Genomic DNA, 14,130 nt, shown 5'->3' on the forward strand with positions numbered 1-14,130 from the left:
CAGAGATAGTCAGGGACTAGATGGAGACCAGCTGGCCAGTAGCTTATGTTAGTGAAGATGCACGCACATTTTTCCTTTGAGTGGAGGACAAGCACCATCCGGGTTAGGTTCAACAGAGTCCAAGGAGCAATTCACATGCAGTATGTCTAAAAAATAAACAACGCTCAGTTGCAAACTCTCAGATGTCATCTCCCTCAGACCCAGGCATGCCTGCGCAGCTAGCAGGAAGATGAAGAGTGATGATTTCACAGATATAAATATTGCTTTTAGAAGCTTTAGTTGGATGACCATGGAAAACAAACGCAACACTTTTAAACATTCTGTTATTAGATGTGGATTACACAAGTGTAAAGGGGGATCAAAGACCTTTCTTGAAGATGAAGATGGTTTTCCAACATTTTTTCATTTATATTATTTTGCCACTATATCATTATTTGATATTCATGCACATTAATGTACTGAATAATTTATGTGATATGTTGAATAAAGGTATTCTCTAACTCCCTCACACAGTAATAAATTAGGTCACCCTTAACAAAATCATCAAGATGTACATTTCTGTGATTGTAAATTGTAAATATTAATTATTTAATATTTTCATATACAGTGGCTTGCAAAGTATTCACCCCCCTTGGCATTTGTCCTCTTTTGTAGTTTGATTAACACAACATGCCTACCACTTTGAAGATGCAAAATATGTTTTATTGTGAAACAAACAAGAAATCAGACAAAAAACAGAAAACTTGAGCGTGCATAACTTTTCACCCCCACCAAAGTCAATACTTTGTAGAGCCACCTTTTGCAGCAATTACAGCTGCAAGTCTCTTGGGGTATGTCTCTATAAGCTTGGCACATCTAGCCACTGGGATTTTTACCCATTCTTCAAGGCAAAACTGCTCCAACTCCTTCAAGTCGGATGGGTTCCGCTGGTGTACAGCAATCTTTAAGTCATACCACAGATTCTCAATTGGATTGAGGTCTGGGCTTTGACTAGGCCACTCCAAGACATTTAAATGTTTCCCCTTAAACCACTCAAGTGTTGCTTTAGCAGTATGCTTAGTGTCATTGTCCTGCTGGAAGGTGAACCTCCGTCCCAGTCTCAAATCTCTGGAATACTGAAACAGGTTTCCCTCAAAAAATTCCCTCTATTTAGCACCATCATTCCTTCAATTCTGACTAGTCTCCCAGTCCCTGCCGATGAAAAACATCCCCAGAGCATGATGCTGCCACCACCATGCTTCACTGTGTTCTCGGAGTGATGAGAGGTGTTGGGTTTGCACCAGACATAACATTTTCCTTGATGGCCAAAAAGTTAAATTTTATCTCATCTGACCAGAGTACCTTCTTCCATGTATTTGGTGCATCCCCCACATGCCTTTTGGTGAACACAAAATTTGTTTATTTTTTTCTTTAAGCAATGGCTTTTTTCTGGCCACTCTTCCGTAAAGCCCAGCTCTGTGTAGTGTACGGATTAAAGTGGTCCTATGGACAGATACTCCAATCTCTGCTGTGAAGCTTTGCAGCTACTTCAGGGTTATCTTTTGTCTCTTTGTTGCCTCTCTGATTAATGCCCTCCTTGCCTGGTCTGTGAGTTTTGGTGGGCGGCCCTCTCTTGGCAGGTTTATTGTTGTACCATATTCTTTCCATTTATTTAATAATGGATTTAATGATGCTCTGTGGGATGTTCAAAGTTTCTGATATTTTTTTATAACCCAAACCTGATCTATACTTCTCCACAACTTTGTCCCTGACCTGTTTGTAGAGCTCCTTGGTCTTCATGGTGTCCCTTGCTTGGTGGTGCCTGTTGCTTATTGTTGTTGCAGACTCTGGGGCCTTTCAGAACAGGTGTATATACTGAGACCATGTGACAGATCATGTGACACTTAGATTGCACACAGGTGGACTTTATTTAACTCATTATGTGACTTCTGAAGGTAATTGGTTGCACCAGATCTTATTTAGGGGCTTCATAGCAAAACGGGTGAATGCATATGCACGCATCACTTTTCCATTTTTATTTTGTTGAATTTTTTGAAACAAGTTATTTTTTCATTTCACTTCACCAATTTGGACTATTTTGTGTATGTCCGTTACATGAAATAAAAATAAAAATCCATTTAAATGACTGGTTGTAATTCAACTAAATAGGAAAAACGTCAAGGGGGATGAATACTTTTGCAAGGCACTGTATTTTATGGGACAATATACAAACGTTTTTGAGAAAAATATTTAGAAAATGACACTTTCATTAAGTAAATGTATTTATTAGTTATCTTATTTTTGTTAAGAGAGATGAAAATGTAATAAATTGAAGGTTATTGGTTGATGTGAAAATCAAAATGTATCAATTTTTAAAGTTGTGTGTAGGGGGGTTGCCAAAATTTCTGGAGAATACAATTAGGTCCCCAGAAGTTCTGGTGAAATAAACGGGGTCCCCGCTGAAATAGTTTGATTACCATTGGTTTACCACAGTCAAGGCAAGTTTAAGATATACAATATATAAAAGATATGCACCGGAAACATTTAATGGACACATACTCTATATTATATGTGCCTATATATTTGGACTCATATAGGCCTATTTCATAGCCTACGGAATAGCTTTTTCATCATCTACGGTACTTTTCAACCAACCCAGAATGGATGTGTTGAGACTTGAGAGGTGTACCTTACTGTTTGTCTTCCCAGGTAGAGCCCACCTGACCCACAACCCAGATCCATCAGAAGACCCTCTCAGAGAGCCTGGTCAGCAGTCTGGAGAAGCCATGGAGAGGAATGAGAGGTCCACCCCCGTCCCTGGCAAAGAGAAAGAGGTGGATATCATCAATATCAAGGGCATCGAGGATATAGGCTATGTTCAGCCGGATTCCATAGTAAGTCGGTCACCTTTAGTTTTCAGCAACTGACAATTCAAAGTCCATAGCACATATCAAACTGTAGCAGCATGCAAAGCATGTGATTTTTGGAATGAACATAGCAGCACAGTTAAACCAGTGTTGACAGTGGTAAATACCCTCGGTGGTCCTCTGTAGCTCAGTTGGTAGAGCATGGTGCTGGCAGTGGCAATGTCAGCATAGTGGGTTTGATTCCTAGGACAACAATACGTAAAAATTGTATGCATGGATGGCCTCCTGAGTGGCGCAGCGGTCTAATGCACTGCATTGCAGTGTTGCGGTGTCACTATAGCCTGTGATTCGATCCCAAGCTGTGTCATTACCTGCTGGGACTGGGAGTACCATAGGGCGGCGCACAATTGGCCCAGCATCGTCTGGGTTAGGGAAGGATTTCGCCAGTGGGGTTGTACTTGGCTCATCGTGCTCTAGCGTCTCCTTGTGGCGGCCTGGGTGCCTAGGTCGTCAGTTGAACGGTGTTTCCTCCGACACATTGGTGCAGCTGGCTTCCGGGTTAAGCCAGTGAGTGTTAAGAAGAGCGATTTGGCGGGTCATGTTTCGGAGGATGAATGACTCAAACTTCGCAGTTGCATCGATGAGACAAGATCGTAATCATGAAATTGGGGAAGAAAAAGGGGGTAAAAGGGGGAAAAAATTACACGCAACTGACAACTGTAAGTTGTTTTGGATAAAAGCATCTGCTAAATGGTATACAGTTGAAGTTGGAAGTTTATCTTCACCTCTACACATTTAAACTCAGTTTTTCACAATTCCTGACATTTAATCCTAGTAGAAATTCCCTGTCAGTCACCACTTTATTTTAAGAATGTGAAATGTCAGAATAATAGTAGAAATAATTATTTATTTCAGCTTTTATTTATTTCATCAAATTCCCAGTGGGTCAGAAGTTTACATACACTCAATTAATATTTGGTAGCATTGCCTTAAAAATGTTTAACTTGGGTCAAACGTTTCGGGTAGCCTTCCACAAGCTTCCACAATAAGTTGGGTGAATTTTGGCCAATTCCTCCTGACAGAGCTGGTGTAACTGAGTCAGGTTTGTAGGCTTCCTTGCTTGCACCCACTTTTTCAGTTCTACCCACACATTTTCTATAGGATTGAGGTCTGGGCTTTGTGATGGCGACTCCAATACCTTGACTTTGCTGTCCTTAAGCCATTTTGCCACAACTTTGGAAGTATGCTTGGGGTCATTGTCCATTTGGAAGACCCATTTCCGTCCAATATTTAACTTTCTGACTGATTTTTTATTTATTTTGTCTTGAGATGTTGCTTATATATCTATGTAATTTTCCTTTCCTCATGATGCCATCTATTTTGTGAAGTGCACCAGTCCATCCTGCAGCAAAGCACCCCCACAACATGATGCTGCCACCCCCGTGCTTCACGATTGGGATGGTGTTCTTCGGCTTGCAAGCCTCCCCCTTTTTCCTCCAAACATAACGATGGTCATTATGGCCAAACAGTTTTATTTTTGTTTCATCAGACCAGAGAACATTTCTCCAAAAAGTACGATCTTCGTCCCCATGTGCAGTTGCAAACTGTATTCTGGCTTTTTTATGGCGGTTTTGGAGCAGTGGCTTCATCCTTGCTGAGCGGCCTTTCAGGTTATGTCCATATAGGACCTGTTTTACTGTGGATATAGATACTTTTGTACCTGTTTCCTCCAGCATCTTCACAAGGTCCTTTGCTGTTGTTCTGGGATTGATTTGCACTTTTCGCACCAAAGTACGTTCATCTCTAGGAGACAGAACACGTCTCCTTCCTGAGTGATATGACGGCTGCGTGTTCCCATGGTGTATATAAATGCATACTATTGCTTGTATAGATGAACGTGGTACCTTCAGGCATTTGGGAAATTGCTCCCAAGGATGAACAAGACTTGTTGAGGTCTACAATTTCTTTTCTGAGGTCTTGGCTGATTTCGTTTGATTTTCCCATGATGTCAAGCAAAGAGGCACTGAGTTTGAAGGTAGGCCTTCAAATACATCCGCAGGTACACCTCCAATTGACTCAAATTATGTTAATTAGCCTCCTAAAGCCATGACATAATTTTCTGTAATTCTCCAAGCTGTTTATAGGCACAGTCAACTTCATGTATGTAAACTTCTGACCCACTGGAATTGTGATGAAGTGAATTATAAGTTAAATAATCTGTCTTTAAACAATTGTTGGAAAAATTACTTGTGTCATGCACAAAGTAGATGTCCCAACCGACTTGCCAAAACTATAGTTTGTTAACAAGACATTTGTGGAGTGGTTGAAAAACAAGTTTTAATGACTGACCTAAGTGTATGTAAACTTCCGACTTCAACTGTATATTATAATTGATTAGTGTGCCCATTCACAAGTTTACATCACAGTGGAGATACCTCATTGTTTGTTTCCTTTTGCTCTGGGGCCGTATGTATCAAGCGTCAGAGTAGGAGTACTGATCTAGGAAATACATTCTGTCTCAGCTGTCTTAGCTAAAGAACTGTTCCCGTGATCTACATACAGTACCAGTCAAAAGTTTGGAAACACCTACTCATTCAAGGGTTTTTCTTTCTTTTTACTATTAAATACATTGTAGAATAATAGTGAAGACATCCCAATTCTGTAGTAACACATATGGAATCATGTTGTAACCTAAAAGTGTTAAACAAATTTACATTTTTAAAATATTTTATATTCTTTAAAGTAGCCACCCTTTGCCTTGATGACAGCTTTCCACACTCTTGGCATTCTCTCAATCAGCTTCACCTGAAATGCTTTCCCAACAATCTTGACGGAGATCCCACATATGCTGAGTACTTGTTGTCAGCTTTTCCTTCACTCTACGTCCAACTCATCCCAAACCATCTCAATAATGGGTTGTGGTCAGGTGATTGTGGAGGCCAGGTCTTCTGATGCAGCACTCCATCACTCTTCTTCTTGCTTGGTCAAATGCCCCTTACATAGCCTGGAGGTGTGTTGAGTCATTGTCCTGTTGAAAAACAAATGATAGTTCCACTAAGAGTAAACTAGATGGGTTGGCGTATCGCTGCAGAATGCTTTGGTAACCATGCTGGTTCAGTGTGCCTTGAATTCTAAATAAATTACTGACAGTGTCACCAGCAAAGCACCCCCACACCATCACACCTCCTCCTCCATGCTTCACGGTGGGAACCACACATGCATGGATAATCTCAAATCAAATCAAAGTTTATTTGTCTGCAAACTTAATGATGGTGTTGGACTCATGCCTGGCCATGCAGTTGTGGGTAAACAGGGAAAACAGGAGGGGACTGAGCACGCACCCCTGGGGAGCTCCAGTGTTGAGGATCAGCGTGGCAGATGTGTTGCTACCTACCCTCACCACCTGCGGGCGACCCGTCAGGAAGTCCAGGATCCAATTGAAGAGAGAGGTGTTTAGTCCCAGGTTCCTTAGCTTAGTGATGAGCTTTGAGGGTACTATGGTGTTGAACGCTGAGCTGTAGTCAATGAATAGCATTTTCACATAGGTGTTCCTTTTGTCCAGGTGGGAAAGGGCAGTGTGGAGTGCAATAGAGATTGCATCATCTGTGGATCTGTTTGGGGCGGTAATGAAATTGGAGTGGGTCCAGGGTTTCTGGGATAATGGTGTTGATGTGAGCCATTACCAGCCTTTCAAAGCACTTCATGGCTACAGACGTGAGTGCTACGGGTCTTTAGTCATTTAGGCAGTTTGCATTTGTGTTCTTGGGCACAGGGACTATGGTGGTCTGCTTGAAGCATGTTGGTATTACAGACTCAATCAGGGACATGTTGAAAATGTCAGTGAAGACACCTGCCAATTGGTCAGCACATGCCCGGAGCACACGTCCTGGTAATCCGTCTTGCCCCGCAGCCTTGTGTATGTTGACTTGTTTAAACGTCTTACTCACGTCGGCTACGGAGAGCGTGATGACACAGTCGTCCGGAACAGCTGATGCTCTCATGCATGCCTCAGTGTTGCTTGCCTCGAAGCGAGCATAGAAGTGATTTAGCTCCTCTGGTAGGCTCGTGTCACTGGGCAGCTCGCGGCTGCGCTTCCCTTTGTAGTCTGTAATAGTTTGCAAGCAATGCCACATCCGACGAGCATCGGAGCTGGTGTAGTATGATTCAATCTTAGCCCTGTATTGCTGCTTTGCCTGTTTGATGGTTCGTCGCAGGTCATAGAGGGATTTATTGTAAGCTTCCAGGTTACAATAAAAAAAGAAAGCGGCAGCTCTACCCTTTAGCTCAGTGCGAATGTTGCCTGTAATCCATGGCTTCTGGTTGGGGTATGTGCGGTCACTGTGGGAACGATGTCCTCAATGCACTTATTGATAAAGCCAGTGACTGATGTGGTGTATTCCTCAATGCTATCGGAAGAATCACTGAACATGTTCCAGTCTGTGATAGCAAAACTGTCCTGTAGTTTAGCATCTGCTTCATCTGACCATATTTTTTATAGACCAAATCACTGGTGCTTCCTGCTTTAATTTTTGCTTGTAAGCAGGAATCAGGAGGATAGAGTTGTGGTTGTATTTAACAAATTGAAGGCGAGGGAGAGCTTTGTATGTGTCTCTGTGTTTGAAGTACAGTTGATCTAAAATTTGTTTCCCTCTGGTTGCACATTTAACATGTTGATAGAACTGGTTTAAGTTTCCCTGCATTAAAGTCTCCGGCCACTAGGAGCGCCGCCTCTGGGTGAGTGGTTTCCTGTTTGCTTATGTCCTTATACAGCTGACTGAGTGCGGTCTTAGTGCCCGCATCTGATTGTGGTGGTAAATAAACAGCCACAAAAAGTATAGCTGAGAACTCTCTGGGCAAGTAGTGTGGCCTGCAATTTATCACAATATACTCTACTTCAAGCGAGGAAAATCTAGAGACTTACTTAGATTTCGTGCACAAGCTGTTGTTTACAAATATGCACAGACCGCCCCTTCTCGTCTTACCAGAGTGTGCTGTTCTATCCTACCGGTTTAGCGTGTATCCCGCTAGCTGAATATCCATGTCGTCATTCAGCCACGATTCCGTGAAACATAGGATATTACAGTTTTGGATGTCCCTTTGGTAGGATATTTGTGATCGTACCCCTTCTAATTTATTGTCTAATGATTGCACATTGGCGAGTAATATTGACGGTAATGGCAGCTTTCTACTCACCTTCTGCAGATCCGGACAAGGCAACCGGCTCTTCTTCCTCTGCATCGCTTCCTTATGTGAATAATTGACATGTCTACCCTGCGGGGTGTTTGGAGAATATCGTGTGGGTCCTGTTTGTTGTTGTTGAAAAAATCTTAGTCTAATCCGAGGTGAGTGATCGCTGTCGTGATATCCAGAAGCTCTTAGTCTAATCCGAGGTGAGTGATCGCTGTCGTGATATCCAGAAGCTCTTAGTCTAATCCAAGGTGAGTGATCGCTGTCGTGATATCCAGAAACTCTTAGTCTAATCCGAGGTGAGTGATCGCTGTCGTGATATCCAGAAGCTCTTAGTCTAATCCGAGGTGAGTGATCTCTGTCCTGATATCCAGAAGCTCTTCGTCCAATCTGAGGTGAGTGATCGCTGTCGTGATATCCAGAAGCTCTTTGTCTAATCTGAGGTGAGTGATCGCTGTTGTGATATCCAGAAGCTCTTTGTCTAATCCGAGGTGAGGGATCGCTGTCCTGATATCCAGAAGCTCTTTGTCTAATCTGAGGTGAGTGATCGCTGTCGTGATATCCAGAAGCTCTTTGTCTAATCTGAGGTGAGTGATCGCTGTCGTGATATCCAGAAGCTCTTTGTCTTATCCGAGGTGAGTGATCGCTGTTGTGATATCCAGAAGCTCTTTGTCTTATCCGAGGTGAGTGATTGCTGTTGTGATATCCAGAAGCTCTTTGTCTTATCCGAGGTGAGTGATCGCTGTCGTGATATCCAGAAGCTCTTTTCTGCCGTAAGATATGGTTGCAGAAACATTATATACAAACATTGCAAGAAAAAACAAAGTAATAGCACAATTGGTTAGGAGACCGTAAAACGGCGGCCATCTCCTCCATCTCTCCACCATTTAAAAAAAATCTGTTCACCTACTCTGCGTCTCACAAAGACACGGCGGTTAGAACCAAAAATGTGGACAGATATTCACCGGTCTAATGTCCATTGCTCGTGTTTCTTGGTCCAAGCAAGTCTCTTCTTAGTGTCCTTTGGTAGTGGTTTCTTTGCAGCAATTCCACCATGAAGGCCTGATTTACTTAGTCTCTTCTGAACAGTTGATGTTGAGGGTTACTCTTTGAACCATTTATTTGAGCTGCAATATCTGAGGCTGGTAACTCTGATTAACTTATCCTCTGCAGCAGAGGCAACTCTGGGTCTTCCTTTCCTGTGGCGGTCCTCATGAGAGACAGGTAACTCTAATGAACTAATCCTCTGAAGCAGAGGTAACTCTGGGTCTTCCTTTCCTGTGGCGGTCCTCATGAGAGACAGTTTCATCATAGCGCTTGATGGTTTTTGCAACTGCACTTGAAGAAACTTCAAGTTCTTGAAATGTTCTGCATTGACTGACCTTCATGTCTTAAAGTAATGATGGACTTATTTGCTTATTTTAGCTGTTCTTGCCATAATATGGACGTGCTTTTACCAAATAGGACTGTCTTCTGTATACACCCCCCACCCCCACCTTGTCACAACACAACTGATTGGCTCAAACACATTAAGAAGCAAAGAAATTACACAAACTAACTGTTGACAAGGCACACCTGTTCATTTAAGTGCATTCCAGGTGACTGGTTGAGAGAATGCCAAGAGTGTGCAAAGTTGTCATCAAGGCAAAAGGTGGCTATTTTGAAGAATCTGAAATATAAAATATATTTTGATTTGTTTAACACTTTTTTGCTTACTACATGATTCTATATGTGTTATTTCATAGTTTTGATGTCTTCACTATTATTCTACAATGTATAACTTAGTAAAAATAAAGAAAAACCATTGAATGAGTAGTTGTGTCCAAACTTTTGACTGGTATTGTAAATGTCTAGTGACATATGATATGGCATGTGGTGGCATATGCCTGTTCGCACATATTAAGGACAGGCAAGAAAAATAGCTGAAGGCCTATATGTTGTTCTGAAGGATTATATGCATCACTACATACAGTCTTCCAATCACAAACTTTTGACTGGTACTCTATTTCTCTACTCTGTCTGCATACGTAACACGCCGCACTGTGACAAGTGTATAACTCTTGACTGACTGATAACATGAAACAATGTCTACTAGGTGTTGGATATTTTGTGTTGATGTAGACATGGAACAGTTCTGTGACAAGCCTTTTGGGAAATGCTGGCTAAGTTAATTAGTTGTTTGGCCTACAGGTGGTTTGCTAGACATTTTACGGTCATTATTGAGAAAATGTATTAGCAGGATTGGGGAGTAACTGATTACATGCTACATGTAATCTGATTACAAAAAACGGTCATCAGTTACCTTACCAGCAAAAATATAGTAATCATATTATGTCATATGATAGCTGTATACAGTAATGTCATAGGCTAGCTGTATACAGTAATGTCCTAGGCTAGCTGTAAGGACTTTCCTAGCTGTATACAGCACTTGGGTCATTGCCAGCAGCATAACACCCTGCCTCCCACTGCTGGCTCACTTCTGAAGTAGGGTAGGGTTGGTCCTGGCCAGTCCATGGATGGGTGACCAGATGCTGTGGTGTTGGAGGGCCAGTAGGAGGCACCCTTTCCTCTGGTCTAAAAAAATATCCCAATGCCCCAGGGAAGTGATTGGGGACATTGCCTTGTGTAGGGTGCTGTCTTTTGGATGAGACATTAAACGGGTGTCCTGACTCTCTGTGGTCACTAAAGATCCCATGGCACTTTTTGTAAGAATAGGAGTGTTAACCCTGATGTCCTGGTTAAATTCCTAATCTGGCCTTCATACCATCATGGCCACCGAATCATCCCCAGTTTGCAATTGGCTCATTCATCCCCCCCTCCTCTCCACTGTAACTATTCTCCAGGTCGTTGCTGTAAATGAGAATGTGTTCTCAGTCAACGTACCTGGGAAAATAAATAGGAGTGTCCTAGGCTAGCTGTATACAGTAACACTAAGCATTGGGGTGATCTGACCACATCCTTATGTTCCCTAGACCTGTGAGAAGTGAACTTTGCCTCAGCTTCCTGTGTGGAGCAGACTGAGACATGTTTTCCTCTGGGACCACTCGCTGGTTTACAAGGCTGCTCTTGTTATGTTTATTAGTTAGTTGTGTATTTGTTTTACTTTTTTAGTAGCTAAAAATAAACTGTCCCTGGAGACTATTTTTCAGAGTTATGCAATGTCACAACATTTTAAGATTCTGTCCAAGATGTTTTTGTTGTTGTGGCTATTAACTAGTAGTTCACAAATATAGTTTTACATTTGTTGACTATCTTCTATTACTAACCTTAATTTGTTTTTGTAATAACAGGGCCCACCTGTAAAATATTATCGGTCTCAGCATGACTCCCTGTCAAAATAAAGGTTCAATTAGAAACAAACAAAAACATGTTTTGAGTGAGAGGTGGGCATTGGTCTGAAACTGAAAAAGTAAGGACATTCACAAGCATCACATTGACTACTTTACCCATGCTCTACCAAAGATTTCCACCACACAGCTTTGACCTGTTACAGTAGCTGTCTTCATCTATTGTACTTCAAACATTGTGTAGGCAAGTTGCTTAGGATTCAAACCTTCTCAAAAAGCCCAATTCATATTCTTCAGAGCAGTGACGGTCGGAGCAATTTAAGATGAGGGAGGATTTAAAAAAATGATGAGCATGGCCTATTTTTTCTATTACAGCATATTGGATGACTGTGTCACGCGGAATGACGCTGGAGAGACTAAGCAGGTACGGGGAGTAAAACATTTAATTATAACGGACAGAGACGAGACAGGAACAGCGTCAGAAACAAATTCAAAAGACAAAAATAATACAATTCAGCAGCGGGGAAAAGAGCTGGGGAACTGACAAATACTGTATAGGGGAGGAAATAACAGGTGATGAGTGAGTTCAGGTGAGTCCAATAACGCTGAAACGAGTGACGGGAGGGCAGGTGTTAGTGATGATTGCAGGAGCTTGTGATGCAGGGTAATCTGGCACCCTCAAGCGCCAGGGGAAGGGAAGAGTGGGAGCAGACATGACAGTACCCTTCCCTCTTGGGACGCCACCCGAAACCGGGGCGAACCGGCCGAGACATGAGCGCTGGGCAAGCCGGTTGGGGCGTGAAAACCCATCGAACCAAATCGGGCGAGCCTGGCGAGCCGGCCAAGGCATGAGAGCCTGACGATCCGGCTGAGGCAATGAGAGCCTGTTGATCCCACAGCAGAAGGGGAGCCCGATGATCCAGTGGAGTGTGACGTGGGATGGGAAAGCGCCGAGCCAGGAAAACCTCTCGAGCCAGCCAGGGCGTGAAAGCCCGATGGGCTGGCTTAGGCAACCCCGGTTCCATCGGCGCAGAATCCACCCCGACGTCACCAACAAAACAAAAAAACAAAACTCCTGGACTGGCTGGGCGTACCTGCTGGAACGTGTGCTACGGCTGAGTGTTGTTATCGTGATCAGTGAATTGAGATAAGGCGGAGCTTTACCTAGCATAGACGTATAAATGACCTGGAGCCAGTGGGTCTGGCGAAGAGTACGTAGCGAGGGCCAACCGACTAGAGCATACAGGTCGCAGTGGTGGGTGGTATAAGGTGATTTGGTGATAAAACGGATGGCACTGTGGTAGACTGCATCCAGTTTGCTGAGTAGAGTATTGGAAGCTATTTTGTAGATGACATGCCCGAAGTCGAGGATCGGTAGGACAGTCAGTTTTACTAGGGTAAGTTTGGCGGGGTGAGTGAAGGAAGCTTTGTTGTGAAATAGAAAGCCGATTCTAGATTTGATTTTGGAGATGTTTAATATGAATCTGGAAGGAGAGTTTACAGTCTAACCAGACACCTAGGTATTTATAGTTGTCCATATATTCTAGGTCGGAACCGTCCAGGGTGGTGATGCTAGCCGGGCGGGCGGGTGCGGGCAGCGAACAGTTGAAAAGCATGCATTTGGTTTTACTAGCGTTTAAGAGCAGTTGGAGGCCACAGAAAGAGTGTTGTATGGCATTGAAGCTCGTTTGGAGGTTAGTTAGCACAGTGTCTAAGGAAGGGCCAGAAGTATACAGAACGGTGTCGTCTGCGTAGAGGTGGATCAGGGAATCGCCCGCAGCAAGAGTGACATCATTGATATATACAGAGAAAAGAGTCGGCCCGAGAATTTAACCCTGTGGTACCCCCATAGAGACTGCCAGAGGTCCGGACAACATGCCCCCCGATTTGACACACTGAACGCTATCTGTAAAGTAGTTGGTGAACCAGGCGAGGAGTCATTAGAAAAACCAAGGCAATTGAGTCTGCCGATAAGAATACGGTGATTGACAGAGTCGAAAGCCTTGGCCAGGTCGATGAAGACGGCTGCACAGTACTGTCTTTTTTCGATGGTGGTTATGATATCGTTTAGTACCTTGAGCTTGGCTGAGGTGCCCCGTGACCGGCTCGGAAGCTGGATTGCACAGTGGTGAAAGTAGGATGTGATTCTAAATGGTCAGTGATCTGTTTATTAACTTGGCTTTCAAAGACTTTAGATAGACAGGGCAGGATGGATATAGGTCTGCAACAGTTTGGGTCTAGGGTGTCACCCCCTTTGAAGAGGGGGATGACCGCGGCAGCTTTCCAATCTTTAGGGATCTCGGACGATACGAAAGAGAGGTTGAACAGGCTGGTAATAGGGGTTGCAACAATGGCGGTGGATAGTTTTAGAAAGAGAGGGTTCAGATTGTCTAGCCCAGCTGATTTGTACGGGTCCAGGTTTGCAGCTCTTTCAGAACATCTGCTATCTGGATTTGGGTTAAGGAGAAGGTGGAGAGGCTTGGGCGAGTAGCTGCGGGGGGGGGGGGGGGGGGGGGGGAGCTGATGGCCGGGGTTGGAGTAGCCAGGATGCTTATTGATATTTTTGATTATCATGGATTTATCGGTGGTGACCGTGTTACGTAGCCTCAGTGCAGTGGGCAGCTGGGAGGAGGTGCTCTTATTCTCCATGGACTTTACAGTGTCCCAAAACCTTTTGGAGTTAGAACTACAGTATGCAAATTTCTGCTTGAAAAAGCTAGCCTTTTCTGACTGCGTGTATTGGTTCCTGACTTCCCTGAAACAGTTGCATATCGCAGGGACTATTCGATGCTATTGCAGACCACCACAGG

At 43.4% G+C, this 14,130-nt stretch overlaps 1 protein-coding gene across 2 annotated transcripts in view; it reads left to right on the forward strand.

The window, feature by feature from the left end:
- LOC110499936 (anoctamin-1) overlaps positions 1-14,130 on the forward strand; it is a 103,803-nt gene that overhangs the window by 12,324 nt on the left and 77,349 nt on the right. For both annotated transcript variants that reach the window (XM_036959188.1, XM_036959199.1), the window contains exon 2: positions 2,689-2,873. In XM_036959188.1, the coding sequence (XP_036815083.1) occupies positions 2,766-2,873 (108 nt within the window). In that variant the 5' untranslated portion in view covers positions 2,689-2,765. The remainder of the gene's footprint in view (positions 1-2,688; positions 2,874-14,130) is intronic.

Source organism: Oncorhynchus mykiss, chromosome 2 (assembly GCF_013265735.2).
Source record: "Oncorhynchus mykiss isolate Arlee chromosome 2, USDA_OmykA_1.1, whole genome shotgun sequence".
NCBI classification, from domain to species: domain Eukaryota; kingdom Metazoa; phylum Chordata; class Actinopteri; order Salmoniformes; family Salmonidae; genus Oncorhynchus; species Oncorhynchus mykiss.